Source organism: Rhinatrema bivittatum, chromosome 4 (genome assembly GCF_901001135.1).
Source record: "Rhinatrema bivittatum chromosome 4, aRhiBiv1.1, whole genome shotgun sequence".
Taxonomy (NCBI): domain Eukaryota; kingdom Metazoa; phylum Chordata; class Amphibia; order Gymnophiona; family Rhinatrematidae; genus Rhinatrema; species Rhinatrema bivittatum.
Genome location: NC_042618.1, coordinates 340,606,935 through 340,634,650, shown reverse-complemented (window position 1 = coordinate 340,634,650; position 27,716 = coordinate 340,606,935). Strand labels below are relative to the sequence as shown.

Here is a 27,716-nt window from a genome sequence, read left to right as displayed (position 1 = left end):
CTTGCTAAACTTGATTGTATGCGCTCCTCTGTCTTGCTGCCTTTTCCAAGTTCATTGCATCCTGCTTCATTCATCGTCTGGCTGGGAGGCTGGAGCTTGCCCTTTATCCTACAAACGTTAAGGTTTGAAATGCTCCACAGGCCTTTCAGCTCTTAAGAACTTTTATGAGGTCAAATTTCAAACAAGAAAGGAAAGTCCTTAGGTACTTTTGAGGGGGTGGGGAGTGGGGGAACGAAGGAAGGCATGGGAGTCTGGAGGCTCCCCGCCTGCGTAATTTTATACATTTTTCCTATCAGGCTGCTACCCTTGCAAAGAGCACTGAGTTACAAGATATGCCAGACAGACTGTTTTCCTTTCTTTCCAAAATTCCACTTCCACAAAAAGATGGAAATGATTGTACCAAGCAGTAAGTATTTAGCTACCCATAAATATTCTATCACCCTACGTGATAATCTGTCCTGTGCCCGTATAAGTAGGGGCAGGCAGCCCTGTTAACATGTTTTCAGGAACGTTCTGATCTGATCCACCTGCATGATGAGCCATGGCATCCTGTGACCTCACACAGTGAAAGCTCTGCTAAGGTGATGTGGTTTTCCCCAAAGCAAAGCCATTACATGCTTTATGATGCCCTACTGAAACCAACCAATGCGGTAGAATGGACAATACTGAAGGAGATAAAAGGCATTTCCTGGCTTAGCATTTTGCCAGATCCCCACCAAGGAAAGATTCTGTTCCCATAGGGGTTGTCTGTGGCGCCTTTGGCTACTTTAACCCTAGAGACTGTTGCTCTCTTCAACCTCAAAATAACCAGCAGTCCCCTCTGACTGAAGTAAGGATACTAAAGAAGAAATAGTGTTTGAAGTTGAAACTCTATAGAAAATCCATGCCCGAGGGGGGGGGATACTGAAAGCACGAGCTGAACACTTATGTGAAATACTGGCTTTAGGGGTGAGGGTGATAGGGTTCAAGAAATGCATAGAGCCAGCAGCTGTGGAGAAAATTCATTTTTTATTAAATGTTAGAAATAATATAATAAAATATACCTTATGGAGAGAGAGTGACAGAGTGCCATGCAAGACACCAGTATGGGGGTCTCTCTCAGATGATTTTACTGATAATAAGGCATTATATAGGGCAGTGGTTCCCATTAGCCCGTCCTGGGGGACTACCAGCCAGTCATGTTTTCAGGATACCCACAATCAATATGCATGAGATAAAATTTGCATGCTGTGGAGGCAGTACTTGCAGATTTATTCCATGCATGTTCATTGTGGATATCCTGAAAACCCGATTGGCTGGGGGCCCTCCAGGACAGGTTTGGGAAGCCTGATACAAGGTTTACCCTTCTTCACATCTCCAACCCCTAAACCAAACAATTGTCAAAATATTTATATGACTGGCTATTTAGTGTAAACAATTAATCCAAGTGGCTGTATGTAAATTTGTTCTCACTCAGTATGCAAATGCTATCTATGAGTTTACAGCTAGGCTGAAATGTCAGCATGGCCTTGGTGTATTCTAAACATAACTCTGCAACACTGTAGCCTAGTAACTTTCTAGCTTATGCGGCATTTTTATCTAGCATCTTCTCTTCTGTGGCATCTGTCTGTCTAGCAAAGGCAAAGCACAAATCTTTAGCATTATGCTTATAAAAAAAAAAACAAAAAACAACTTATGAGTAATTATAAAGCTACGTATGATCACAAATGAAAAAACCTAGGAGAATAAGAATAATGACTCCTTGTGTGACATGCCAAAATGCATTTCACTGCCTCTTCACTGCTCTCTATCACAAGTCATGACTAATGGAGCCTTTAGCATCCACATCAGGGAAAACTTATGTTATCTGGAATATTGGCCTCTCTTTGTGGCTAGTGCCTAGGCGGCAGATAGTCCAGAATGCAGCAACAAGAACCCATGTTTAGATGTCTTAGGGGTGTTCCTTCTCTTCCCTTGCTTTGCCGGCTACACTGGCTCCTGATAGGATCACAGATCCAGTTTAAGGTTTTGTCCCTTCCTTTTCATGTCCTTAAGGGAAATGGGCCACGGTATTTGAAGAATGGGTTAGAGTTGTGCATTCCTCCTCGACAGCTATGATCACGTCAGGGTGCCTTACTGTCCTTACCTACAATAATAATAATAAAGCTAAGATTTGTGAGCAAATTTTTTCAGTAATTACTCCCTCTTTATGGAATAAGCTGCCGGTTAGTATTAGGATGGAACAGGATTGTCTGCAATTCTGGAAACTGAAAGTCCTTACTTTTCCCTTAAAATGTGAGAAGGGGTTGTGCTGGTGTTGGAATGCAGATAGTGGCTGACTGATACTGGTTACGTCACTGGGTAGGTCAGTTTATGGTCATAGCTGTTTCTGTGATGGTAGCTGTTATACTTATGCATTTTTATATGTTTGCTTATTGTACACTGCTTTGGGTGACCTGTTGAAGGCCAGGGAAGTGGTCTAGAAGTATTTTTCAATAAAAAAAAATCTGAGAAAGATGAAAATTTAAAGGATTTACAGAAACGTCTTTATGTAACTTGGACAAAATGCAAGGATGATACTTAAGGGCATGCAATAAATCTGAACAACCTCTGTATTGTGCTCGATACCATAGGGGATTCTCTACTCCCTGTAATAAGTCTTTTTCTTCCAGCTCATTGTAACGAGGAAAATGCCATTCCTTTCTTGTCTAGTGTGGTAGACTTTGGGATTACCTCAATATCTGAACAGTGATGGATACCAAGCAAGATGCTAAGGGGATTTTGCCAGTCCAGTTTGCCCTTTGGTCTGGAAATGGATTTTTTTGGCTTGCTGGCCTGAAAATATGAAGGTCCATATTCAAAGGAGTATGTACAGGTAACTTTCTAGTTACCCAGGCAAAAACCTTTAGTTGAACCTTTCCTCCCTCTCACTGGCTACATTTTGTCCAGGTCATTTTTCACCTGGGTACAGGGGAAGAGGCAGGGGCAGGGCTTGTTAGCCAGGTGGTGCTGATATTGAGCACTACCTGGCTACCCTCACCTGCGAGAGTTGCACAAAGCACAGTGCTACAGTTACCGGAGTAATTTTAGCTGGACATAATCAGCATGAGGCTTAACCAAATAAGTCCCGTTGAGTATCCTGGCTAAAGTTACCCAGGTAGCACTACTTGGGTAACTTCCAGCTTGCTGCCCTGCTCAATATGGACCTCAATATCTTTAATGGATAAATTTCTCTGGCATATCCCAATGAGGAAACACAGAGAGATTTATGTTGCCAAGTCAGGAAGGGCTGACTTGGCACATGACAGAAGAGGAAAGATCTTTTTTTGATCCAGGTCAATTCACTGCGTTCAAGCCAAAATGGCCGGTGCAAGAGGAAGAGATTGAATCAAGAGATGCTGAAATGGATAACCGAATGATCACTTTAGGATTTTGAGGCATGAAATATTTTAATTTTTTTTATTTATTTTTAAACTTTTCTTACCTGCCCTACCTACATTCAGGGCGGAGTACATCATTACATACATAATCAAACATATTTAAACAAAGCAATAACATAACAAAAACAATAAATAAATAATAATACAACAATAAAAACATACTCCGGGAGGCATGGAGAGGGGGGGGGTGCTAGAATTTTAGCATTCATATGCTTTCTGAAATAGATAGGTCTTTAGCACTTTCTTAAAGAACTTACGATCCTTTAAAATTATGATTTCTAGTGTTACAAACCACCCCCCCCCCCCCACCACCACACACTTAGTTGGGGGTCACCTTTGGTGACTACAGGGGTGGTGAGCAACCCCGGACCAGATCAAAACACAGAGTTTAATCCAGTGGGGTCCAGCAAATGCTGGGAGGCCCAAGGGGAGACTTGCACTTCACTCAAAAGAATAAAAACAGGTCAACAGCCAGTGGTTGTTTCAAAGCAAAAGATAATTTATTAAAAGCTTCTAAAATACTCAGAATTCTGTGGGGAAAACACAGCAAAACTCAGCATACAGTCCCAAGCAGAAAAAAAGAAAACATAAGGCAAAACTTTCAGTTTCTAAACAGCTTGAGTTCTTTAGAATTCTTATTCAAATCAGTTCTCTACCCCTCTCCTTTCTGTTAAACCACAGGCTTTGGGCTATAACTTACATTCAATGCATCCTCCCCACTGTGGGCTTCCCCAGACAGGAGAGGCACACCGCCTTCCTTCCTGGAGTCCTGGGCCTTCTGGTTGTCTCCCAATTACTGCTAGTAGCTTTTCACCTTCTAAATCTCAACTCTTCAAACTCTGAAATCCTTAGCCAGGACTCCCTAAAACCTCTGTTTCTCTGCCATTTCTCCCTGGGGCCGATGCAGTACAGTGGGCTTGGCCAAGCGCACTGTTTAACCCGTGGTTGAACGTGGGTTTTGGATGTGTGTCCACAACCTCTCATTCTATAAGGGGATTAGCGCATCTAAAATGCGTGTCCAATCCCCCGTGAAGTTAATAGCGCTCATCACATGCAAACGCATGTTGTTGAGGCTATTTAGCTGTTCTTTCCCGATTCAAAAAAAAAAAAAAAAAGACGTGCGCCCGATGTGCACATTTTTACCCTCAGAAATTAATGCCTGCCCAGAGCAGGCATTAATTTCTGAGCAGCCCAAAAAGTGTACAGAAAAGCAGAAAATTCCAAAAGGCCCAGAATGATTACAAAAATAAAATAAAAGTGTGCCAGAGGTCAGGTTAGGAAAAGGGGCGCTCAATTAACGAGCATCCATTTTCCTAACTTGTGGCTGTGCACAGGTTAGGAAAACGGACGCTCATAAAATTGAGAATCTGTTTTCCTAACCCATTGACAGCCACCTCTCCTGGGCGCCCGCTGCCAAGGAGGTGCTAGGGGCGCACATTTGTCCCTAGCACCTCCTTTTTAGCGCGACTCCTCTTTTAAATATTTGATCGCACACTCAGGAGAGGTGGCTGGGTGTGTATTAGAGAAAGCAGGCACTCAACACTGAGCACCCATTTTCCATGCAGATATATTGCATCGACCCCCTTGGGTGTTGTGGGAACACACAAGCACAGCCCAAAGGGGAAAACACTCCCACCAGCTCAGTAAGTTTACCCTCACTTCACTGAATTACTCACGACCTTCCTCTGAAAGAAGAATCTACAGATCATTTTACAGCAACCAATTTGTTTTTCTGTTGTATGAAAATTGATGTCTGCATAATTGCAACATTGTGCAAAATTACATTTTAGATATTGCTGGTGAGAACTTTGAATTTTAAAGTTTGCCCAGGTAATGTTTTCATTAGATGGCTGTGCTATGGTAGGACCTGTGGTCCTGTATTTTTCATTATTTTATTTTTTTGATTTTATGATTATTGTAATTCAGAGGTAGGCAACTGCGTGTTGTGATTCCGGTTGTGGGACAGGCCCGCAAGTGGCTCATCACTTCCCGGCTTCCCGGTCACCACCGTGCCTCTTTGCCCAGCCAGAGTGCCGCGTCCCCAAACACCGCCTCTGCTTGGCTGCTGCTCTCCACGGCAGAAAGATGCCACTGGCCCATGCAGTGGAGAGACGTTGCTGCTGTTGGTCTTCTTGCAACCTGGATCACTGCTGGCCTTGGCACATCCCAGCATCTTCTTAGGCACGCGTGCACCTCAGCTCCAGCTTTAAAGGGATCATGGCAGGAAAAGCCCTGCAGCCCCTTCTGATGACGTCCTTCCTGCAGCCCTATAAAAGGGTTCTTCAGTCTTTGCTCTTGGCCTTCAATCCTGTGGTCTTCAGCTTCCTGTTTTCTTCATTGGAGGTCTTCCATGTCTTCGTCCCCTTGATGGTCTCTCGTCATGTTCCTGGTTCCTCTGTCTTCTAAGCCTTGGTCAAGTCTTCACCTTGTTCCTGGTTCCAGCCTTCATCCTGTCTAGAGTCTTCAGTGTCTTCGTTGCTGGTTCAAGTCTTTGGAAATCCTTCCTTGGTTTTAAAGTCTGAGCCTGAATCCGAGTTCCTGAGGCTGAGGCAGAGTTCCTGAGTCCTGTTCCCAGTCTTCAAAGTTCATGTTCCAGCTTCCGTCTTGTTTCCAAGTTTTTGAGTTCAGTGCCTGCAATTCTGTTGGCGTGGTACGCAGCCAGCGTTGGGGTTATGTAGGGTGCATAGTGGCACTGGGATGTGTCAGAGTCTTCATCTTGTTCCAAGCCCTGAGCCTTTGTCAGTTCTCATGCTTCCAAGCGGCAGTCCGAAAAGGCTTTCAAGTGGCCAGAGGGCTACCCAGAGACTAGCATTACACTACTGTGTCTCAGTTTCTGGTGCATGTTGAACATCCAAGTCTTCTTGTTTGTAAATCAAGAGCTGACTTGTTTCAAGCCAAGCATGTTCCTGTTTCCAAGCCAAGAGGATTCCTGTTCCAGCCAGTCTGTGCCTGGATGCATTCACCCGCCAGCAGCATGGACCACGGCCAGCTCGGGGTTGTGCAGGTTGCATTGTGGCACAGGGACTCATGCTCTCATGTGTCTGTCTGCGCTCGCAACACTACAGTCCGGGAGTGCCACAAAGAGATCTGGTTTCCACAATGAATATGAATGAGATAGATTTGCATATAGTAGAGGCAGCACATGCAAATATACTTCTTGCATATTCATTTTGGATAGCCTGAAAATCAGACATGTTTGTGACAATTTTAATTACCCCAATATTGACTGGGTAAATGTAATATCAGGACATGCTAGAGACATAAAATTCCTGGATGGAATAAACGACTGCTTCATGGAGCAATTGTTTCAGGAACCAACGAGAGAGGGAGCTATTTTAGATTTAATTCTTAATAGAACACAAGATTTGGTGAGAGAGGTAACATGGTGGGGCCACTTGAACTAATGACTGGAAGGGGGAAAATATGTAAATCTTTAGCTCTAACACTAAATTTTCAAAAGGGAAACTTTGATAAAAGGAGGGAAATAGCAAAAAACTGAAAAGTGCAGCTGCAAAGGTTAAAAGTGTACAACAGGCGTGGACATTATTTAAAAATACAATCTCAGAAGCGCAGGCCAGATGTATTCCATGCATTAAGAAAGGTAGGAGGAAAGCAAAACAATTAATGGCATGGTTAAAAGGTGAAGTGAAAGAAGCTATTTTACCCAAAAAACATCCTTCAAAAATTGGAAGAAGGATCCATCTGAAGAAAACAGGAAAAAGCATAAGCATAGTCAAGTTAAAGGTAAAACATTGATAATGCAAGCTAAGAGAGAACTTGAAATGAAGTTGGCCGTAGAGGCAAAACTCATAATAAAATCTTTAAAAAATATATCCAAAACAAGAAACCTGTGAGGGAGTTGGACCATTAGATGACTGAGGGGTTAAAGCGGCTCTTAGGGAAGATAAGGCCATTGCAGAAAGACTAAATTAATTCTTTGATTCTGTGTTTACTAATGAGGATGTTGGGGAGATACCGATTCCGGAGATGGTTTCAAAGGTGATGATTCAGATGAATTGAACCAAATAACTGTGAACCAGGAATATGTAGTAGGCCAGACTGACAAACTAAAGAGTAGCAAACCGGATGGTATGCACCCCAGGGTTCTGAAGTAACTCAAAAATGAAATTTCAGATCTACTAGTTAAAATTTGTAACCTTTCATTAAAAATCAGCCATTGTAGAGGAAGTGACGTCATCGGACTGAATGGCAGTGTAAGCCACAAGCTCCCCATACAGCCTTCTTAATTTTCCAATTTTTGGGACTTATATTTCTAAATACCATAAGCACAAGACGTCGGAGACGATTTGGAATAGTTCTGAGATGGCGACGAAATGGAAATCAGTAGATTTCAACTGCTTTTCCTACCGAAAAACTGGTGAGCGGGGGAGCGAAGCAGATGTACAGGCCGAAGAGTCCTCCCAAGCGGACGGAGGTACATATAATGACCCGGATGACGCATTCAACATTCAATCAGTTGAAGCCCCGACACGCTCGGAATTTAGAGACTGGTTCTGCGGTTTAAGGCAGGATCTAAAAAAATTATAAAAAAGAAATACAGGATATGTTGGGGGAGTTCCAAGATGAAATCTCAGGCTTATGCCACAGAGTCGATGAAATAGATACTAGAGTGGATGCGCAGACTGAAGCCTCTAAACAATTACAAGGTGTGTGCACTGAATAGGGATGTGAATCGGACTTCGGACGATTGAAAATATCGTCGATATTTTCAAAATCGTCAGAAATCGGGGGCTCCCCAAAACGATAGGAAAACCCCACAATATTGATCGTGGGGGTTCCCTTATCGTTTTGGGGGAGGGCGGGAAAAACGGCACACAAAAATAATCCCTAAACCCACCCCGACCCTTTAAAACTAACCCCTTAGCTTCTCCCACCCTCCCGACGCCCCCAAAAACTTTTTACAGGTACCTGGTGGTCCAGTGGGGGTCCCGGGAGCGATCTCCCACTCCGGACCGTCCTCCCGCTCCCGGGCCGTCGACTGCCACTAATCAAAATGTCGCCGATGGCCCTTTGCCCTTACCATGTGACAGGGTATCCGTGCCATTGGCCAGACCTTGTCACATGGTAGGAGCACTGGATGGCCGGCGTCATCTTGTGCTCCTACTTACTTACTTAAGTTGTGAAGATTTTGTTGTATATCTCTCAATAATAACCAATTCATGACATTTGAGCAATGTGTGTAGGGGGTGGGAGGGAAGGGAGGGGGGGAGGGGGGGATGAAGTGCGGGAAAAAAATTTCAAAAAATTCCCAAGGTGTTTATTTGGTTGCTAAACTCTTTATTTTGTATGTTTGTTTATGAATAACACCAATAAAAATGTTTATACACAAAAAAAAAATCTTCCATTGTACCTGAAGACTAGAGGGAGGCCAATGTAACCCCAAAATTTAAAAAGGGCTTCAGAGGTGATCCTGGAAACTATAGACCAGTGAGCCTGACTTCAGCACCAGGAAAATTAGTGGAAACTATTCTAAAGATCATATAGAAAGACATGGTTTAATGGAACACAATCAGCATGGATTTACCCAAGGCAAGCCTTGCCTCACAAATCTGCTTCATTTTTTTTTAAGGGGTTAATAAACATGTGGATAAAGGTGACCCAATAGATGTAGTGTATTTAGATTTTCAGAAGGCATTTGCAAAGTCCCTCATGAGAGGATTCTAAGAAACTAAAAAGTCATGGGATATTGGGCAGTGCCCTTTCAGGGATCAAAAACTGGTTAAAAGACAGGAAACAGAGAGTAGGATTAAATGGTCAATATTCTCAGTGGAAAAGGGTAAACAGTGGAGTGCCTCAGGGATCTGTACTTGGACCGGTGCTTTTCAATATATATATAAATGATCTGGAAAGGAATTTGAGGAGTGAGCTAATCAAATTTGCAGATGATACAAAATTATTCAAAGTAGTTAAATCACAAGCAGATTGTGATAAATTGATGGAGGACCTTGTGAGACTAAAAGATTGGGCATCCAAATTGTAGATGAAATTTAATGTGGACAAGTGCAAGGTGATGCATATAGGGAAAAATAATCCATGCTGTAGTTACACGATGTTAGGTTCCATATTAGGAGCTTCCACCCAGGAAAAAGATCTAGGCGTCTTAGTGGATAATACATTGAAATCTTCGGCTCAGTGTGCTGCAGTAGTTAAAAAAAGCAAACAGAATGATAGGAATTATTAGGAAGAGAATGGTGAATAAAATGGAAAATGTCATAATGCCTCTGTATCACTCCATGGTGAGACCGCACCTTGAGTACTGTGTACAATTCTGGCCACCGCATCTCAAAAAAGATATAGTTGCACTGGAGAATGTACAGAGAAGAACGATCAAAATGATAAGGGGATGGAACAGCTCCCCTATGAGGAAAGGCTAAAGAGGTTAGGGCTGTTCAGCTTGGAGAAGAGACGGCTGAGGGGGGATATGATAGTGATCTTTAAAATCATGAGAGGTCTAGAACGTGAATCGGTTATTTACTCTTTCGGATAATAGAAGGACTAGGGGGCACTCCATGAAGTTAGCAAGTAGCACATTTAAAACTAATCAGAGAAAATTATTTTTCTCTCAACGCACAATTAAGCTCTGGAATTTGTTGCCAGAAGATTTGGTTAGTGCATTTAGTGTAGCTGGGTTTAAAAAAGGTTTGGATTAGTTCTTGGAAGAGAAGTCCATTAACTGCTATTAATCAAGTTGTCTTAGAGAATAGCCACTAGCCCTAGCCATGAAAAGACTAGGAAGAGGAAAGGCAAATTTTCCGAGGCAGAGCTGGACAAACGTTTTTGGAACTCTGAGCCAAAGTAAAGCATTTGGTGAAAAAGAAAAAAACTTATCAGGAGTCATTCTCCTGAAAATTAATGCATTCGGTGTTCACCGGTACTACCACTGATAAATTATTTTTAAAAAGATGGCATAATTATAAGCAGCAAACAAGAAAACTGTGTTTTAGAAAAGAAATGCTTCACACTGTGGCGGAATAACCGGATGAATTTTAACAGCAGTGGAACAAGGTTACTGCGACTGAAGAGATGATTGATGGGAGCCCAAGGAAAATTTGGTTTATCTGTTAATTTTCTTTCCTTGAGTTCTACCATACCAGTCCAGACCAATGTGTTTTTCTTCCCTACCAGCAGATGGAGACAGAATAAATGCTTTTCTGTAACAACCTACATAAGACACTGTGCCCCCTGCAGTCTCTCAGTATTTCACTATCAAAGCTAAAGCTATGAATACTCCCCTACGAGCAGGGATAATCAGATACTTAGTAAACTCCAAACTAGGCCTGATTCCCTTTAACTGAGAGGACCTGAAATCCTAGTAAACAAAAATTATGTACAATCTCTGATAAGTATACATCCACATTGAATAGCAGTCTACAGGACAATTGGACGGGACTCTGAACTGGTCTGGTAGGGCTCAAGGAAAGAAAATTAGCAGGTAAGAAACCAATTTGTCCTTTCTTCTCATATACCAGACCAGTCCAGATGGATGGGATGTACCTAACCCACCCTTAAACTTGTAGGGATCCTAAAAGACCTGCTCTCAAAACTCCTGCCCTAAAAGCAGCCGTATCCGAAGCCCAAACATCCAATTTATAATGTTTTAAAAAAGCATGCAAAGATATCACTTTAAAAATGTACTCTGATGGTTGCTTTCTGATGGGCTCAAAAGGAAGGAGTACACAAAGTCTTCAATACCAGACTGAGATTCCACTGAGGGACTAACTTCATAACCACAAGAGGCAAATGCTTCACTCCCCTCAAGATCCTGACCACATCTGGGTGCGAAGCTCAGGAAAACCTCTGCACCTTCCCTCTATAACAAGAAAGCACAGCCACTTGAACCTTGAGGGAATTCAGAGTATACCCTTCTGCAAATATTTCTGTAGGAAAAAAAAAGAATCAACAAACCTGATGCCTCAAACAGGGACACCCCCCATCGCCAGGCATCAGACCTAAAACACCTTCCAAACACATATGCCAAAGAAGTCAAACTCTTCCTGGCCTGTAGCAAGGCAGAAATCATCACCTCTGAATAACCTTTGCCTCTCAACCTTCTCCTCTTTTAAGAGCCAAGCTGCGAGACAAAAGTGATCCACCTGCTCCAAGCAAAATAAGATCCTAATGTAGTAACTCTGGGAAATGGCTGAGCCTCAGTGGTTACTCTATACTGAGTCTTATTAAATCAGCCAACCAAGGTTGTCTGGACCATTCTGGGGCTAGGATAACCACTCATCCCTGATGCCTCTTTATCCTCTGAATCACCCCTACCACCTTTGGCCAAAGTGGAAATACGTACAGAAGACAATACTGAGGCCATAGCAGTAACAGGACATCCAGATCCTCCGACCCTGGATCCCTTCTTTGACTGAAAAAAATCAAGGCCACTTGGCATTTTCCCTTGTCAACATCAAATCCATTTGAGATACTCCCCACTTGGCCACATCTGTATGATGCCATTCCCCAGGGTCCAACATGTGCCTACTCGGGAAATCTGTCTGATGTTGTGTGATGCCAAAAGAGAGGTCAGATGATCTATGCCCACTTGAAGAGGAGGATCACCTCAAAGGACATTGCCTGGCTTGTGGTCCCGCCTTGCCTGTTTATGTAAGCCACTGCCATAGCATTGTCTGACAGCACCTTCACAGCTCTTCCCCTGACTAAAGGAAGAAATTCCACCAAGGCTCTTCTTATCGCTCTTGCCACCAAACAATTGATGAACCATGTTGCCTCTGATGGACTCCAATGATCCTGTACCATTTGCTTTTGGCAAAGTGCCCCCCATCCAGTCAGACTGGAACTTCCAAATCCATTCTCCTGGATAAATTATGTTTTGACAGCCACCATAGGAGGAGAGAGAGGGAGCCAGCACCATTTCAGACCCTCTCATTAAATAGAAACAAGCCAAGCCAAAGGTCACCGATCCTGATAACCCTGTCCCCCTTGTCTCTATTTGAACAGGAGGATAGCACTCAAAGGACCTAGCCATTCCTGACAGCAATTTGTCAGCCAGGATCTCCGACTGCAGGATTTGATACCTCTGCCATCTGCAGGAGACAGAGAAATACAGCGAGACTGCAGGTGGCACAGTGTCTTATGTAGGTTGTTACAGAAAAGCACTTATTCTCTGTCTCCATCAGCTGGTAGGGAAGAAAAAAAACATCTGTCTGAACTGGTTTAGTGGACAATAAAGAAGTGAAACCATTTGCATTTAAACAAATATCATCTAATAATCAATCTATAATACTGTTTATACAGTCTTGGCCTTTACTTATTGCAATGTATGCCATATAAATGTGGTAACATTCTCTTAAGTCAACAAATCAACTCCTATATCAATACAGCTACTTCTTCCTGTTGAGAGAACTATTTTTCACATGACTACTTTCAGTGATATATTGCAGTACTGCAATCATTATCATAACAGCCTTTTTAAAAAAATCTGCCTGACAGATGTGGTGGCTACTGATTTCAAAGCTCTTGACCATCGCAAGCAGCAAATGCACATTTTATGGCTAGACTTGCCAATCTAGAGAGGTCTGATTCATTTCGTACTTTAGGGAATTTATTTATTTAACAATTTTTATGTTGCATAACCAGTAAAATTAACAATAAAAGCGATTTACATATTTAACATGCAAACAGAATGTTAGGAATTATTAGGAAGGGAACGATGAATAAACGGAAAATGTCATAATGCCTTTGTATCGCTCCATGGTGAGACCGCACCTTGAGTACTGTGTATAATTCGGGTTGCCGCATCTCAAAAAAAGATATAGTTGCATTGGAGAAGGTACAGAGAAGGGTGACCAAAATGATAAAGGGGATAGAACGGCTCCCCTATGAGGAAAGGCTAAAGAGGTTAGGGCTGTTTGGCTTGGAGAAGAGACGGCTGAAGTGGGATATGATAGAGGTCTTTAAAATCATGAGAGATCTAAAACGGGTAAATGTGAATCGGTTATTTACTCTTTCGGATAATAGAAGGACTAGGGGGCACTCCATGAAGTTAGCATGTAGCACATTTAAAACTAATCGGAGAAAAAATTTTTTCACTCAACGCACAATTAAACTCTGGAATTTGTTGTCATAGGATGTGGTTAAGGCTGCTAGTGTAGCTGGGTTTAAAAAAGGTTTGGCTAAGTTCCGGGAGAAGTCCATTAACTGCTATTAATCAAGTTGACTTCGGGAACAGCCACTGCTATTACTGGCATTAGTAGCATGGGATTTATTTAATGTTTGGGTACTTGCCAGGTACTTGTAGCCTGGTTGGCCACTGTTGGAAACAGAATGCTGGGCTTGATGGACCCTCGGTCTGACCCAGTTTGGCAACTTCTTATGTTCTTAACATACATAATAAAATCCAACATAAAACCAATTACAAACAAATCAGGCCCTAGTAGGTTATTGTCAGTTCAGAATACTGATTGTTATTAATCAACAGTGGGCATTAAAATCACTATATTTACCTCGTTCCACAGAATCTGCTTGTCTAAATAACACATAGCCAGAGGAGGTGCCCCTCAATGTCCAACTGCTCCCATCAGAAAATGCTGTGCGAGGATATCCAGGGTAATCATGAGGAGCAACAAGCTCATGTTCAAGCAGTGGATCATACCTCAGACACACAGGAAGAAGTGGAAGACAGTATTACAGTCCTACCTCCACCTGCAGCATCTAGAAGAGAATCGGAGCACATTTAAAATTCCATCCGTGCAGTGCATTAAAACTGATCTGCTTCACAAGAACTGAACCAGCTCGCTAGCACTAACGAGAGATTGTGCATCGTATATTTTTTCATGTCATCTCCAAGAAAATCTTGACACTAAGCAGTCTAACTCACCCCAAGTAGGGATCAATAATGGCTTTTGTTAGTGGTGTTCTCTGTCGCTGCAGTGCTGAAATCACAAAAGCAAATGCCAGGACCATGAGACTAGCATTGCCAGCGCAAGGAAATGATGCAGAGGCTGCTGATTTGCTGCCTCGCTGAACCTCCAGCTGTGGCAAATGCGCTGTCATTGGTCTCATCATCTTCGTCCAGGACAGCCCATGTTCATTAGTGGAACATTAAAAAAAAACCATATATATATATAGAATATAACAGTAGACAAGGACTGTAAGACCCATCTGGTCTGCCTAATTTCCTTGCTGCTGCAAGGCCATAAACCTGTTGATCTCTGGTTTTCTGCCTTGCTTCTTCTTTGTATCTAGCAAACCTCTGTGCTTATCCCGGTTTTCTTGAATCCCATTTCTGTTTGTCTTCACCACCTCCTTTGGAAAGCTGTTCCATGTGTCCCCCAGCCATTAAAAATATATCCTGATGTTGCTCGCAAGCCTACCTTCTGGAGCCTCATAATGTGACCTTTGTTCTAGAACATTCTTTCTTCTGAAAAGGTTTGTTGGTTTTGCATTTATTTCATTTGATGTATTTAAATGTCTCTTTCGTATTCCCCCCCCCCCCCCCCCCCCTGTCTCTTCTTTTCTCTAGGGTATACATTCTGGGGATGGTTTTTCAAAAAACTTTAACTAGCTAACTTTGGGAAATAGCCAGTTAAACCTCTGCTTTTAAAAATGTTTGCCCACTGACTGGCTAAATTTAGCGTTAGCTACCCAAATAGCAGACCTAAATCTAGCAGGTCAAAATTTGGCGAGCTAGATGTAGGAGATTTTTCAGCTGAAAACCTAGCTAGTTAGGATTTTGATTAACTGAATATTCACCTAAAAAATAACTGATTAAAATTAGCCGGTTATCTTCGACTCTCAGTGACTCTTCAGATCATGACATAATCATTTGAAGCGTCTCTCTTCTGCTCAGTGCACATCGGTATCTCACCCCCCACTACTGTTCCCTGAGATTGCTACATTCCAAATTAATGATTCTGTGCTTTTATTTTCCCACTGAATCGTAACTGCTACTCAACCATTCCTCAAGTTTTCTTAGACCATGTTTCATTCAGTCAACTCCCTCAGGGTTGCCTTAGAGACATCAGCAAAAAGGCAAATTGTTCACAATGGTGACTGTAGTCAAAGTCCATTTTTGTAGGGAGTACTAGGGAATGTGTCCCTGCTGTAGCTTTCTTTCCAAAGCAAGAATCCTCATTCCGACTCACCCACCCCTCACCATCTCAGTTTCTATGGTGAAATCTGACAGGCAGCCCTTGGCCTCCATCACAGCCTGTAAGGAAGAAGCCACCATGCATTACCAGGATTTGGGTCTGAACTCTCCCTACGAAGGCAGCCAGGAGCAGACAGAGGCCTGTTTCTTAGTGCAGTGGTTCTCAACCCTGCCCTAGCGGGACACCTAACCAGTCAGGATTTTAGAACAGCCGCGATCAATATGCACGAGAGAGATTTGCATACACTGGGTCTCCAAAGTAACAGGCCTATACAGTAAAGTCCGCGGGAGAGCGGACGAATGCCCGCTCTCCCGGCGCGCGATTCAGTATTTAAATTAGGCCCGGAGGTAAAAACGGGCAAAAGGAGGCGCCAGGGACACTAGCACGTCCCTAGCGCCTCCTTTTTGACCGGAGCGGCGGCTGTCAGCGGGTTTGACAGCCGATGCTCAATTTTGCCGGCGTTGGTATTCGAGCCTGCTGACAGCCACGGGCTCGGAAACCGGACGCTGGCAAAATTGAGCGTCCGGTTTTCGGCCTGACAGCTGTGGGCCGAATTCAAATATATATATTTTTTTAACTTTTTTTTACTCTTCGAGAATTCTGACTTAATATCGCCATGATATTAAGTCGGAGGGTGCACAGAAAAGCAGTTTTTACTCCTTTTCTGTGCACTTTCCCAGTGCCGGAAGAAATTAGCGCCGACCTTTGGGTAGCGCTAATTTCTGAAAGTAAAATGTGCGGCTTGGCTGCACATTTTGCTTTCTGAATCGCGCGCACATACCTAAAGGGCCCTCAACATGCATTTGCATGTTGAGGGCGCTATTAGGTTCGGCGGGCTGGATGCGCGTTTTTCGCCCCTTACTGAATAAGGGATAAGGAAAAACGCGCATCCAACGACAGGCTAACAGTGTGCTCCGTCGGCGCGCACTGTACTGTATCGGCCTGCATATTCGTTACAGAAATACTGAAAACCACACTGGTTAGGTGTGCCTGCAGGAAGGGGGTGAGAGCCCCTGTCCTAGTGGACGTGCAGCAGAGAAGCAGGGAGGCTGCGGATATGTGCGGCTTTGATGGAGGTGCGCCTGATGTGACTATTTAAATGTACGATCACTCTATGAATAGGAACATAAACATTAGTGAGCTCAGATTCAATTAAAAAGCAAAAGTAATTTACCCTGTTGTATATTCAGGCAGTACAGTTGTCTAAGGCTTTCAGAGATTTAGAGCAAAATTTCTTGGCTGAAAAAATGAAAGATAAAAACGAAAAAAAAAAAAAAAATCATGGGGACTGATAACTGAGTGCCATTTACCCTGCCCAGCTGCCCCTGCTCCTGCATTGACTGCCCAAGATAGGCAGCAGAACTGGGACTACCACATCACAGATCAACCTCTGACGCTAGGAGACGGAAACATTAAAACATGTTAATTATGTACTATGATTGTGTTAAAATGTGATAATACAATTTATAGGAAAACGAAACATGTTGTAAGAATCACACTCCAGAATAAAAATCTTTGACAATAAAACCTGGCTTCCCTTCTCTCTGTGCCTGCTTTTTTCAGATGTTTTATCCTGTTCTGCAACTACCCTGAGAAACAGCGCGCAAGGTTCACACAAAAACCCTCTTTTTGAAGTGTCTTCAGTTCCATTTTAATGCCTTGTTGCATCTCAAAGTGCACAATTTGCATAATTAGAAAGAAAACGTTGCATACATGACTTTAAAAAAAAAAAAAAAAAAAGGTTGTTCTAAAAAATGTCACATAGCCACAAACTGTGTTGGCTAATACGCAGGGAAAAGGTTCTGTAAGGGGTATGTGGTCATTGTTAAAGGACATGGAAAACGCAATGAAATTTGTTTTATTTTCTGTCATTCCCAAACTGAAACGACGCAATAGCAAAATTTTGTCAATTCCGTGTACGCTAAAGTGAGAAAATAAAACATGATATTACAAAATGAAACCAAACAATGCAACAAAACAAAAACGGGTTCCCTGTACGGGCCCTAGCTTCTGTGTGATTTCTGCACGAGTCCCTGTGAGCACTGCGTGAAAGCTTATTTAGGATCCGGTGTTGGTGTCCATTCTGGTTTTTCAGAGCCCTGCACCCAGCGAGGCATCAGAGGTCACTAACACAGCAGTCTCGGTGGATGTCAATCAGTACACCATGCTGGAGTTTGCCATGAAATATTTCAGGGAAGCAATGATGACGTAAGTACCTTTCATCCTGTATCTACTTCCCCACCATACTCTTTACTTTTCTTCCCCCCCCCCACCCCCAGTCATCTTCTTTAAAAAAAAAGATCTTTGATTTCTTTCCTGAATTTTGATGCCTGATCTATATCCTAGGCTGGGATGGAAGGGCATGAGTGCTGAAAGAAAGAATCCCGCTATTCTAATCCAGCACACCAAGGTAAGTGCCAAGGAAACATGGGGCAGAGGAATTACTGGCCATATAGATAGCCAGGGCTTAATGCGGAAGAGTCAACATGGTTTTAGCAAAGGGAAGGCTTGCCTTACAAACCTGTTTGATTTATTTTTTTTTTTTTTAATGATGCAAACTCACATGTAAATAAAGGTGAGCCAGTTGGTTTTCAGAAGGCATTTGACAAAGTCCCCCATGAGAGACTTCTTAGGAAATCAAAAAGCCATGAGATAGGAAGCAGTGTCCTCTTGTGGATTGATAACTGGTTAAGAGAAGGAAACAGAGGGAAGGACTAATGTTTTCTAAATGGAGAAAGGTCATTAGTGGAGTACCACACGGATTGGTACTGGGACTTACATATCAATAAACGATCTGGAAAAGGGATCGGATTTTCAGATGACACAACATTGTTCCAAGTTGCTAAAACAGCAGTGGATTGGGAGGAACCGCAGAAGGACCTTGCAAGACTCCAAGACTGGGCATTTGAATAGCAAATTAAATTTAATGTGGAAATGTGCAAAGTGATGCACATAGGGCAAAAAAAACCAACCCCAAAACAACTACAAGTACACAATGCCTGGTTCCATATTAGGAATCACCACCCAGGAAAAGAACTTTGGCCTTCTTATGGATAAGAAGTTGAAATCCTCAGCTCAGTGCGCAGTGGTAGTAAAAAGAAAAAAAAAAAAAAAAGCAGATAGGAATGACCTGAAATGGAATGGAGACGGAAACGGAAAATATCTCATTACCTTCTGTATCGATCAATGGTGCGACCACACCCAGGGTACTGTGCGCAATTCTGGTTGCCTCATGTAAAAAAAAAAAAAAAAAAAAAAAGACATAGCAGAAGTAGAAAAGGTGCAAAGAGCAACAAAAATAAGAAAGAGGATGGAATGGCTCCCCTGTGATGAAAAGCTTCACAGATTAGGGCTCTTCAGCTTGGAAAAGAAAAGGTTGAGGGGGGGACAAGATAGAAGTTTTTAAAAATCATGAGTGAGTGGAATGGGTAAAATAAAGGACGGTTGTTTATCCTGTCAGATAAGTACTAAAACAAGGGAACACTCCCTGAAACTAACAACCGGCAGTCGGCAGATGAAAAACAAATCAGGGAAAGTGCTTTTTACTCAGGGTACAATCAAGCTGTGGAATCTGTTGCCAGAGGACAGGGTCAAGGTGACTAGCACAGCGGGGTTTAAAAGAGGTTTGGACAAGTCGTCACTATCCCAGGGGGAGTGAGTAACAAGAAACAGATCTGCCTTTTGGGATCTGCTGGATACCTGTGACCCGGGCCGGCCTCCGGCAGAGATGGGCCTTGCTCTGACCCGCAACGGCCTGTCTTAAGTTCTTAGGAGAGAGGCCCATCAGAGGAGAGTCGGGACATTAAAGCTGTAAAGACTGAGAAGGGGGTCTCTATCGTGGCATCAGACTCTGGGTTCTAAATCTCCAAGGAGAACCACAAGGTTCATGCAGGTCAGGTCAGATGCTTTCTGTCTGGGAGATGGGTTCCTCTTTGTGTGCAGCTCTCTGCTCCATAAGGTTTGTACGAAGTACCGGTAATTCTAACTTGAATACTGGCCGCAAGCGGCATTACCACTTCCACTGTGAATGCTGCTGTGCTTGATTGCTAGCAGCACTAACAAACTTTCAGCTAATTCAGTAAATGGCCAATCCATAGATATAGGATTGAATATTACTTACCTGTTTCATGCACCAAAATAGCCAGGTGTGACTTTACCAGATCAAAGTTTAGTAATCTGCTTCAATTACTTTACATATTCTGCATCACGATGTATCAATATAAACAAATACGAGTTTTCAGTCACTTGCATTTTTGTAATTTCTACCTCTGGTTTCTGCTCAAGCATATTGCCAGTGTTTTCAGAGTGGATCAGGCACAGAATTTCAACAATGCACATCGATTATTTCTTAGTTTCTCTCTCCCTCCTACTTTCCTTTTGAATGTAAGTTTTGCTCAAATCCACTCCTCAGCCTCTGTCTTTATGCTTTTGGTTTGCAGGTTCCTATCCAGGAGTCTCTTATTTACTACACTGATAATGAACTGAATGAATTTGCCACACACAACTTCATGAGTGAGTAGAGCCGGCTCTACGTGACCCTCGGGGAGGGGGGGGGGGGGGCTGGCTATCATACTTCCCAGAACCCATGGGGTAGGAAGCATTCATCTGCAGTGTAGATTAATAGGGTAGACCAGTCACTTTCTGAGATGAATCCGTATCAGAGGTGTGATGGGGGTGAGCACTAACTGCAGCGGGCGTGCTGTGCCTGGGCCATGATTATACAATAACGGGTCAATTTTCAAAGGGCCACACGCGCAAATACCGGCAGTTACGAGTGTGGCCGGGCCCTGGGTGCGCTGTGCGCATTTTCTAAAGGGCCCAGCCACGCGCGTAACCACCAACACCCGCAAAAGTGCTGGGCCTCTGAGAAGGGGCGAGCCGGGACAGCACCATTCGATGCTGTCCCGAGAAAGCGCGCACCGGCAGATGCACGGAATCTACTGCTGCTCCAGAGGAACAGCAAGGTAAAAAATAAAAATTAAATGTAAGAGTGAGGTAGGGAGCTAGGGGTCAGGGAGGGGAGGAGAGGAGAGGAGAGGGGAAGATGTAGGCAGGGTAGGGTTAGGCATAGGAAAGTCCCTCCCAGTCCGCTCCAATTAAGAAACTGGAGGAGGCCCGATTGTGCCGCCGAGGGTGGGCTTTTAAAATATCCCCCCCTGCGCGCAGAGGAGGCCACCCGCCCGCACATATAGAAACATAGAAACATAGAAATGACGGCAGAAGAAGACCAAACGGCCCATCCAGTCTGCCCAGCAAGCTTCACACATTTTTTTCTCATACTTATCTGTTTCTCTTAGCTCTTTGGTTCTATTTCCCTTCCACCCCCACCATTAATGTAGAGAGCAGTGATGGAGCTGCATCCAAGTGAAATATCAAGCTTGATTAGTTAGGGGTAGTAGGGGAAGTAACCGCCGCAATAAGCAAGCTACACCCATGCTTATTTGTTTTACCCAGACTATGTTATACAGCCCTTATTGGTTGTTTTTCTTCTCCCCTGCCATTGAAGCAGGGAGAAATTTGCGCACAGACATTAAAATCCGGCACGCATGTGTGCGCGGATATCGTATTTTATAACGCGCACGTGTTATAAAATAGCCGTGTTCATGTGCGCGTGCTGGAAACTGCGCACACGTATTAAAATCGACCCCTAAATATGTTGATTTGGATTATCTCATCTGTTAGGCTCAGTCTAATTTCCACCCACAGTTTGGGGTCGATTTTAAAAGGAGCGCACGCACGTGATTCCTGGTGTGCGCACATGGACGCGCCGATTTTATAATATACGCGCGCATGTTATAAAATCTGATGGCCACGTGCACATGCGCACCGGATTTTAAAATCCACTCGTGCATGTGCAGGAGACCCGTGGCTCACATGTGCGGGGGGGGGGGGGGGGGTTATAACCTACATGCGGCAATGCGATTGGCTGGTCCCCAGTTCCCTCCCAGTCCGCTCCAATTAAGGAGCAGATTGGGAGGGAACTTTCCTATCCCTAACCCTACTCTTCCTACCTCTTCCCCTCTCTACCCTGATCCCTAAATCTATCCTAGCTATCCCTTTTTTTTTTGTTTTGCAACTTACTTCATGCCCTGAATTGAACGAGTTGCACGCACTGGCTGGTTGCTGGCGGGTGAGTCATAGGGACAGCACAAAATTACACTGTCCCAGCCCACCCCTGGCCCTGCCCAGACCATGCCCCCAGCCTGTCCCGTTTGCAGGGCCTGGCCCTTCAGTGCGTAACCGGGGTTACGCACGTGGCCAGGCCCATTCTAAAATGTGTGTGGTGTGCGCAAGGCCCAGCTACCCGCATAACCTCCATTCTTTACATGCGTGGCTCTTTAAAAATCGGGCCGCTTCTGTGCTCATGTACACATTTTCAGTCACTTTCCAGGAGGCAGAACTGGCAGCACCCAATCAAACTTTTGTGTTGGAACAGAGAACATACCAAGTACTGCACTTGCTCTGCAAATTGGACTCGTGACTGTGAAAGAGCAGCCAGGCACACGGATCTCCTAGCATACTATTTCTTACTGCCATGGACATATGCAAATGCCCTGGCTGATTTGGGATGTATTCAGTTGCATGTGTGCATGCCAGTGTGTTTGTGTGTCTATTCTGACCTGTCCTGTGTGCTGAGTTTGGTAAACGCTTTTGTCTTGGGCAGGTTTGATGAGGTTCATGGGGGACCAGGCAAGTCATAAGGGCACAGATGAGGTGGATCACATCTATCAAATTCTTCAGGTGATTGTTCCCTTATATGTTTGAGTAACCTGATCATTGGCTTGTGGGGAAAGGAGGAGGAGGAGGGAAAACTCATAATTCTGCATGATATTTACCGAGACTGGTTTTTTTCTGTAGCCCAGTTCATTACATTCATTTTGTTTTTAGCTGGTTCTGTGTCATGAGCCAGATTACTGATGTGGGGCTGGGGGATCAACTATGATTTTTTTTTAATTTATTATTTTGTCTTTTGTGACACATTAAAGTGGATTAGATGAAGGTACTGTAGGTTATTTCTCTATCCCCAGAGGGCTTACAGTCTAAGGGACTCATTCACTAAGATGGGGGAAAAATACCGCAGGAATCAAAAAGCCACAATAAATGGCCCTGTCCACTTTGTGATTCCCGTGATATTATTTCTTGTGGTCAAATACTGCAGGAAAAAATACTATGGCAGTAAATGTCCCCAAACAACACACAATGACAGCCCCAGGACTATGTGGTCACCATTGCTTAAATGGGGCTGATGGCTACGAGTAAGCCCCTCCCCCAAAAGTACTCAAAAACCTCAGGGGTCTGCATGGACCCCTTTCCCTCGCCCTGTGGCCTGTTGTCAAAAATAATTTTTTTATATTGATTCCAGGCCTTGCACATTAACCACCCCCCTTCATAAATAACAACAGCCCCTGGAGGCTGGGATCCACACCCAGGCACACCCCTTACTCACAAAAATAGCTCTGGTGGTCCAGTTGGGACACAGATCACCCTCTAGGCTCCTGGTACAGCAGTGACCACTTTTCAGAGGGTAAAGGCTGGGTAGCACCATTTTGAAAAATGGCAATTGTCGGGCCTAGAGACTAGGGGATGCTCCAGGCCCCCACTAAATCACCATGGCTAGGAGAGGGAACTTGGGAATAGGGACCAGGCCTCCAGGGGTCAGAGTATTTGAAGGGGAGGGTTTGGGGGCGGGGTCTGCACAATTTTAAAAAATTGTTTTTCTTATATTTTGACAACGGGCTACCTCCAGAGGCAGTGGGAGTGTGGGTAAGTGTGAGACGGGCTGGGGGGGGAGGGGGGAGGTTTATGTAGACCCCTGGGGTTTTTGAATACCTTCAGGGAGGGCTTATTCGGGGCAGTTGTCCCCTTTAAGACAGGGCCCTGGAAGATTGGGATATCCATTGTAACTAACTACAGGTCAAACAACATGGCTTGCGAAGTTTTTGGCAAGCTGTATTATTTGATTTGCTTCATTTAGGGTATTTATGAACTGGTTAGCATGCATTTGCATGCTAATCAACTTATTTAAATATGCATGGTCCTGGACCTGAAATAACATGATATCCCCGCGTGTCACCATTTGCTGCATAAAAAACAGCAATTTTTATTTATTTATTTATTTGTTGAGTTTTATATACAGTCATTCGGTGAAGCCATCACAATAGTTTACAAGATTCAAAAGGTATTCTCTTAACAAATGTGAATTAAGGGTATAACAGGATACATTTATTTATTTATTTATTTATTTATTTATTTTATAACTTTTATATACCGGCATTCGTAAAAAACATCATGTCGGTTTACATGTAACTGAGAAAGGAAATTACAATGATAGGTGGAGGAAAGATAAATAGTTAAAAGGTAGGTTAACTTTACTGTGGTGCCAACATGCATCACAGTTAAAACGCGATTATATATGATAAACCATATTAGAGAAGAATTATATGATAAACCATATTAGAATTATATGATAAACCATATTAGAGAAGAATTAGATAATATTATACAAAGTTAGACAAAATTAATTAATTACAGGGGGAGGTGGTGCGGGGGGCGGGGGGTGGAAGGTGAGGCGTGGGGGGGAGGGGGAGGAGGAGGGGCTGGGGAGGCGGAGGGTGACAGGGGAAGCATATTATAAACGTAAAGTTATTCTTTTTTATAGTCCAGAATAAAATCATTTTAATGCCGTAAACGGCCTAACACAGCTTAGTGAATGAACCATTAAGTTTGTACCTCTGACACTGTGTATTTGGATGTTCAATAACATTTTTTCTGTTCATACCCAGATCAGTCCAGACAAGTTGTTTTTGCATCCCTACCAGCAGATGGAGGCAGAGAACAAAACTTTGAGGCACTAATACATATCAGAAAGTGGCATCTGCAGTCCCTCAGTATTTCTCTGTCTCCAGAGGTGAAAACTTGCAGTCTGACAAAAAAAAAAAAAAACCCCAGTGAGATTTTTGGGAAGTTCAGAAATTGGACTGAGGCTCCCTGAGGTGTTAGGTACCTTCATGGACCATCCCTCAGATGAAGCCAGGCGACCGGAGGGTTGGAAACCTCTGTCTGTAGCCCACTGCTTCTGGAGGCCCTGATAGCCAAGGGACTGGCTCCCTCGTCTCTGAGGTCTCGTCCTGCAAATCACCGTCTTCATCAAGGGAAGTAATCCTGTTTCTTTTAAGTTCTGTATTAAGTTTAAAAAAAATTGAATAGTGGTTCACAGAAGGCAGGAGCTTCAGTCTCGGTAGTACGGCGATCAGGGCACTTTAGGCGGTGGGAACTGTTGGGTTGGCAGGAGGAGGAGAGTGAGTTAGTAACTGCCCTTGCCTTTCTTCTGCCAGGGGATCGGGGTGCAGCTGAAAAAACACATGTGCAGCCTGGTTTTTTTCTTCAGTGAGCTTAGGCAGAATTTTTTCCTATTCTGACCACGTGGATAATGGCACCGAAACTATGCCTGGTGGCATGCAAAGCACGCAGTCTCTGGTCCATGAGACTTAATGCATGCTCCCCCTCTGTACCAGCTGCACGTCAGGGGAAGAGGGAACCTCCCTGGGAATGGCGATCAACAAAAGGGCCCTCAGGTCTTCGGGGGCTAAGGCTGCGGTCCCTGGGGGATCAAATGGTGCAGCTGTGCCTGCCGCGGGTTGCGAGCAGGGAAGTCTGATAAGTGCCTGCTTGGGCAGGGGGCCATGGTTCTGGAGGAATTTTCACTGGAGTTTGTCCTATTCCTGCATAAGTCCTTCCTGGCAAGGAAGGGAGCAGGGTGGAAACGACCCAGGGAGAGGCAGCCAGGTCGTTCTTCCAAAAGACCAAAAGGGGTTTCTTCAGGAGGCTCTAGAGACCTGCTAAGACGTCTGAACCTGGGTCATGCAGGAACAGATGCTGATCCCAGGGATTTTTATGATTCTGATGATCTGCAGGAGGATTCTGCAGACCCTCATGGGGTGAATCCGGACGTGGATGCAGATGTGGCTCTGAATGTGGACCCTGATGTTAACAAGGATGACTCTGATCCGGATGAGTTTCTGGTGACGCAGAGTGATGATCCTTGGGTGTGCCGTCTGTTTAAGAAAGAGGAGCTGTGTCCCCTTATTCTCCAGTTGTTGGAAGAACTGGGGGTTAAGGTGGCTCAGGAAGAGCCTGATAATGAAGGGGTGAATCTGGTCCTGGAAGGACTGCGTAGTCCCCCCTAGTGCTTTTCCCTTGCCTAAGAAAATTCAGAAGCTGGTGAACCGGGAGTGGGTCTTCCCAGAGGATGGGCCTGAAGGTTGGCAGGGCTATGGCGAAACTTTACCCATTGATGGAAGAGACCTTAGAGTTCCTAAGGGTAGCTAAAGTGGATGCTGCAGTTTCGGCAGTTACCAAGAAGACTACTATTCCAGTGGCAGATTCAGCTGCTCTAAAGGATGGTGCAGGACCACAAATTGGAGATTCAGTCAAAAGTCTCCATGTCACGATTTAAGGCAGCATGATGCAGAGGGCCTGTTTATGCTGGGCTCAGAAAGCACAGGAACAGGCCTCAACCGAGGCATTCAGTATCATGCAGTCTGCGTGTCTAGAGGCTGGAGTGGCGTATGTGGCAGATGCGCTGTATGACTTGGTGCGCACTTCAGCCAGGAGCATGGTCTTGGTGGTGATGGCCCTCAGGCTTTTGTGGTTGCGCAATTGGTCAGCGGACATGTCCAAATCCCAGTTGTGTAATCTTCTCTTTAAAGGGAAACTCCTGTTTGGAGAGGATTTGGATCAGTTGATGAAGATTTTGGGGGAGTCAAAAGGGAATAGGTTACCTGAGGATAAGAGAAGCAGCAAAAAGATTTTCCCTTCCTGGACCCATTTTCGGGATTCACCACGGTTCCTGTCAAGCAAGAGTTCCTCAGTTTCTAGATCGAAGCAGTCTTTGGGACAACAGCAGTCCTTTTGGGGCAGCTGCAGATCTCCCAGAAATGTCACCAGTCAGGAGGAAAGTCAGCACAATGAAGCTAGGGATGGGTGTTATGTGATGTGTCTGCGATTTGAAATATTTTATTGGTGTTTAGAAATGTTTAATAATTTTGTGAATTTTTAATGAGTGGCTGTTATTCTGTTTATCAGTTATTTTGAAACATTATATTTATTATTCTAGTTTTAGAATTATTATTTTATATTACTTAAGAAATGTATAAATAGAAATGTGGAGACAAAAACTGAAATGGAAACAGCAAGAAGCCAGACTGAATATATGCAGTGCAACAATGGAAAAACAAAAACATTAACTTGATGGTCATTTTATTCTGTATTTGGTGAGTGTCTGTCTGTGTTCTGCGTGTGTGACCCAGCTAAGGTTATTCTGCAAACTTGTAGTTCTGTGTAGGCATCTATAGCAGCTTGGTTAATAGGAGGTGTATTGGTGTTTAGGGCATGGGTTGTTACTGTTTGAATGAGTTCCATAATGCAGGTGTAACATTTTGCGCATTAGTTTGTGTACATCATTGTAGATCCAGGGAGTCTATTAGGTGCTATATTTCTGTTTCCATTTCTTCAGTTTTGCACTGAATGCAGAGTGGTGTTTTTGTGTTTCCATTCCAGTTTGTCTCCATATTTGTAATTTGTGGTCTTTCTGTACTTGCTGAAGGTCGATTCTATGTGTGTGACCGAGGTGATGTATTTTACTAGCATGTAGGCATTTGTATCACTATCATTTGTTGTGTTTTCTCAATAGGACATGAATTGGTGGTAAATTATTGTTTTTTCATAAGGAGGGCTATTGCGCCTGGTAGAGAGAGTATTTATGTTGCTGTTACTGAGATGACACCAGAAACATCTTTTTTGTATGGTAAATTGAACAGGGAATGTCCTAGTTCTGTTCTGCACCCATTGTTGGGGGGTCAGGGTAGATCGCGTAGATGCAGAGTATATGTTTACATTTAGCCCTGTGATGGTCATGTGTTCAGTGTGTCACGCATGTGAGAACCATCTGTCAGGTGTGTCCCGACAGAAAAAAGGTTGAGAACCACTGGTCTAGGGAATCCCTGCAGGATAGGAAGTTTCATCTTTTGGATTTGCGGAAGACTCTCTTGTGGTATCTGAAAGTCACTAACAGTTTTCAGCGATCGGATCACCTTTTTGTGTTGTTCAGTGGTGCAAAGAAAGGAGATGAGGCTTCTAAAGCCACGATTTTTCAATGGCTGAAGGAGAC

At 43.8% G+C, this 27,716-nt stretch overlaps 1 protein-coding gene across 1 annotated transcript in view; it reads left to right on the top strand.

Annotated features, from left to right (window-relative positions):
• Nucleotides 1-27,716, top strand: part of MYO15B (myosin XVB) — a 198,806-nt gene that overhangs the window by 143,099 nt on the left and 27,991 nt on the right. The window contains exons 33-36 of the mRNA XM_029597500.1: nucleotides 17,643-17,755; nucleotides 17,894-17,957; nucleotides 19,987-20,059; nucleotides 22,212-22,288. Of these exons, the coding sequence (XP_029453360.1) occupies nucleotides 17,643-17,755; nucleotides 17,894-17,957; nucleotides 19,987-20,059; nucleotides 22,212-22,288 (327 nt within the window). The remainder of the gene's footprint in view (nucleotides 1-17,642; nucleotides 17,756-17,893; nucleotides 17,958-19,986; nucleotides 20,060-22,211; nucleotides 22,289-27,716) is intronic.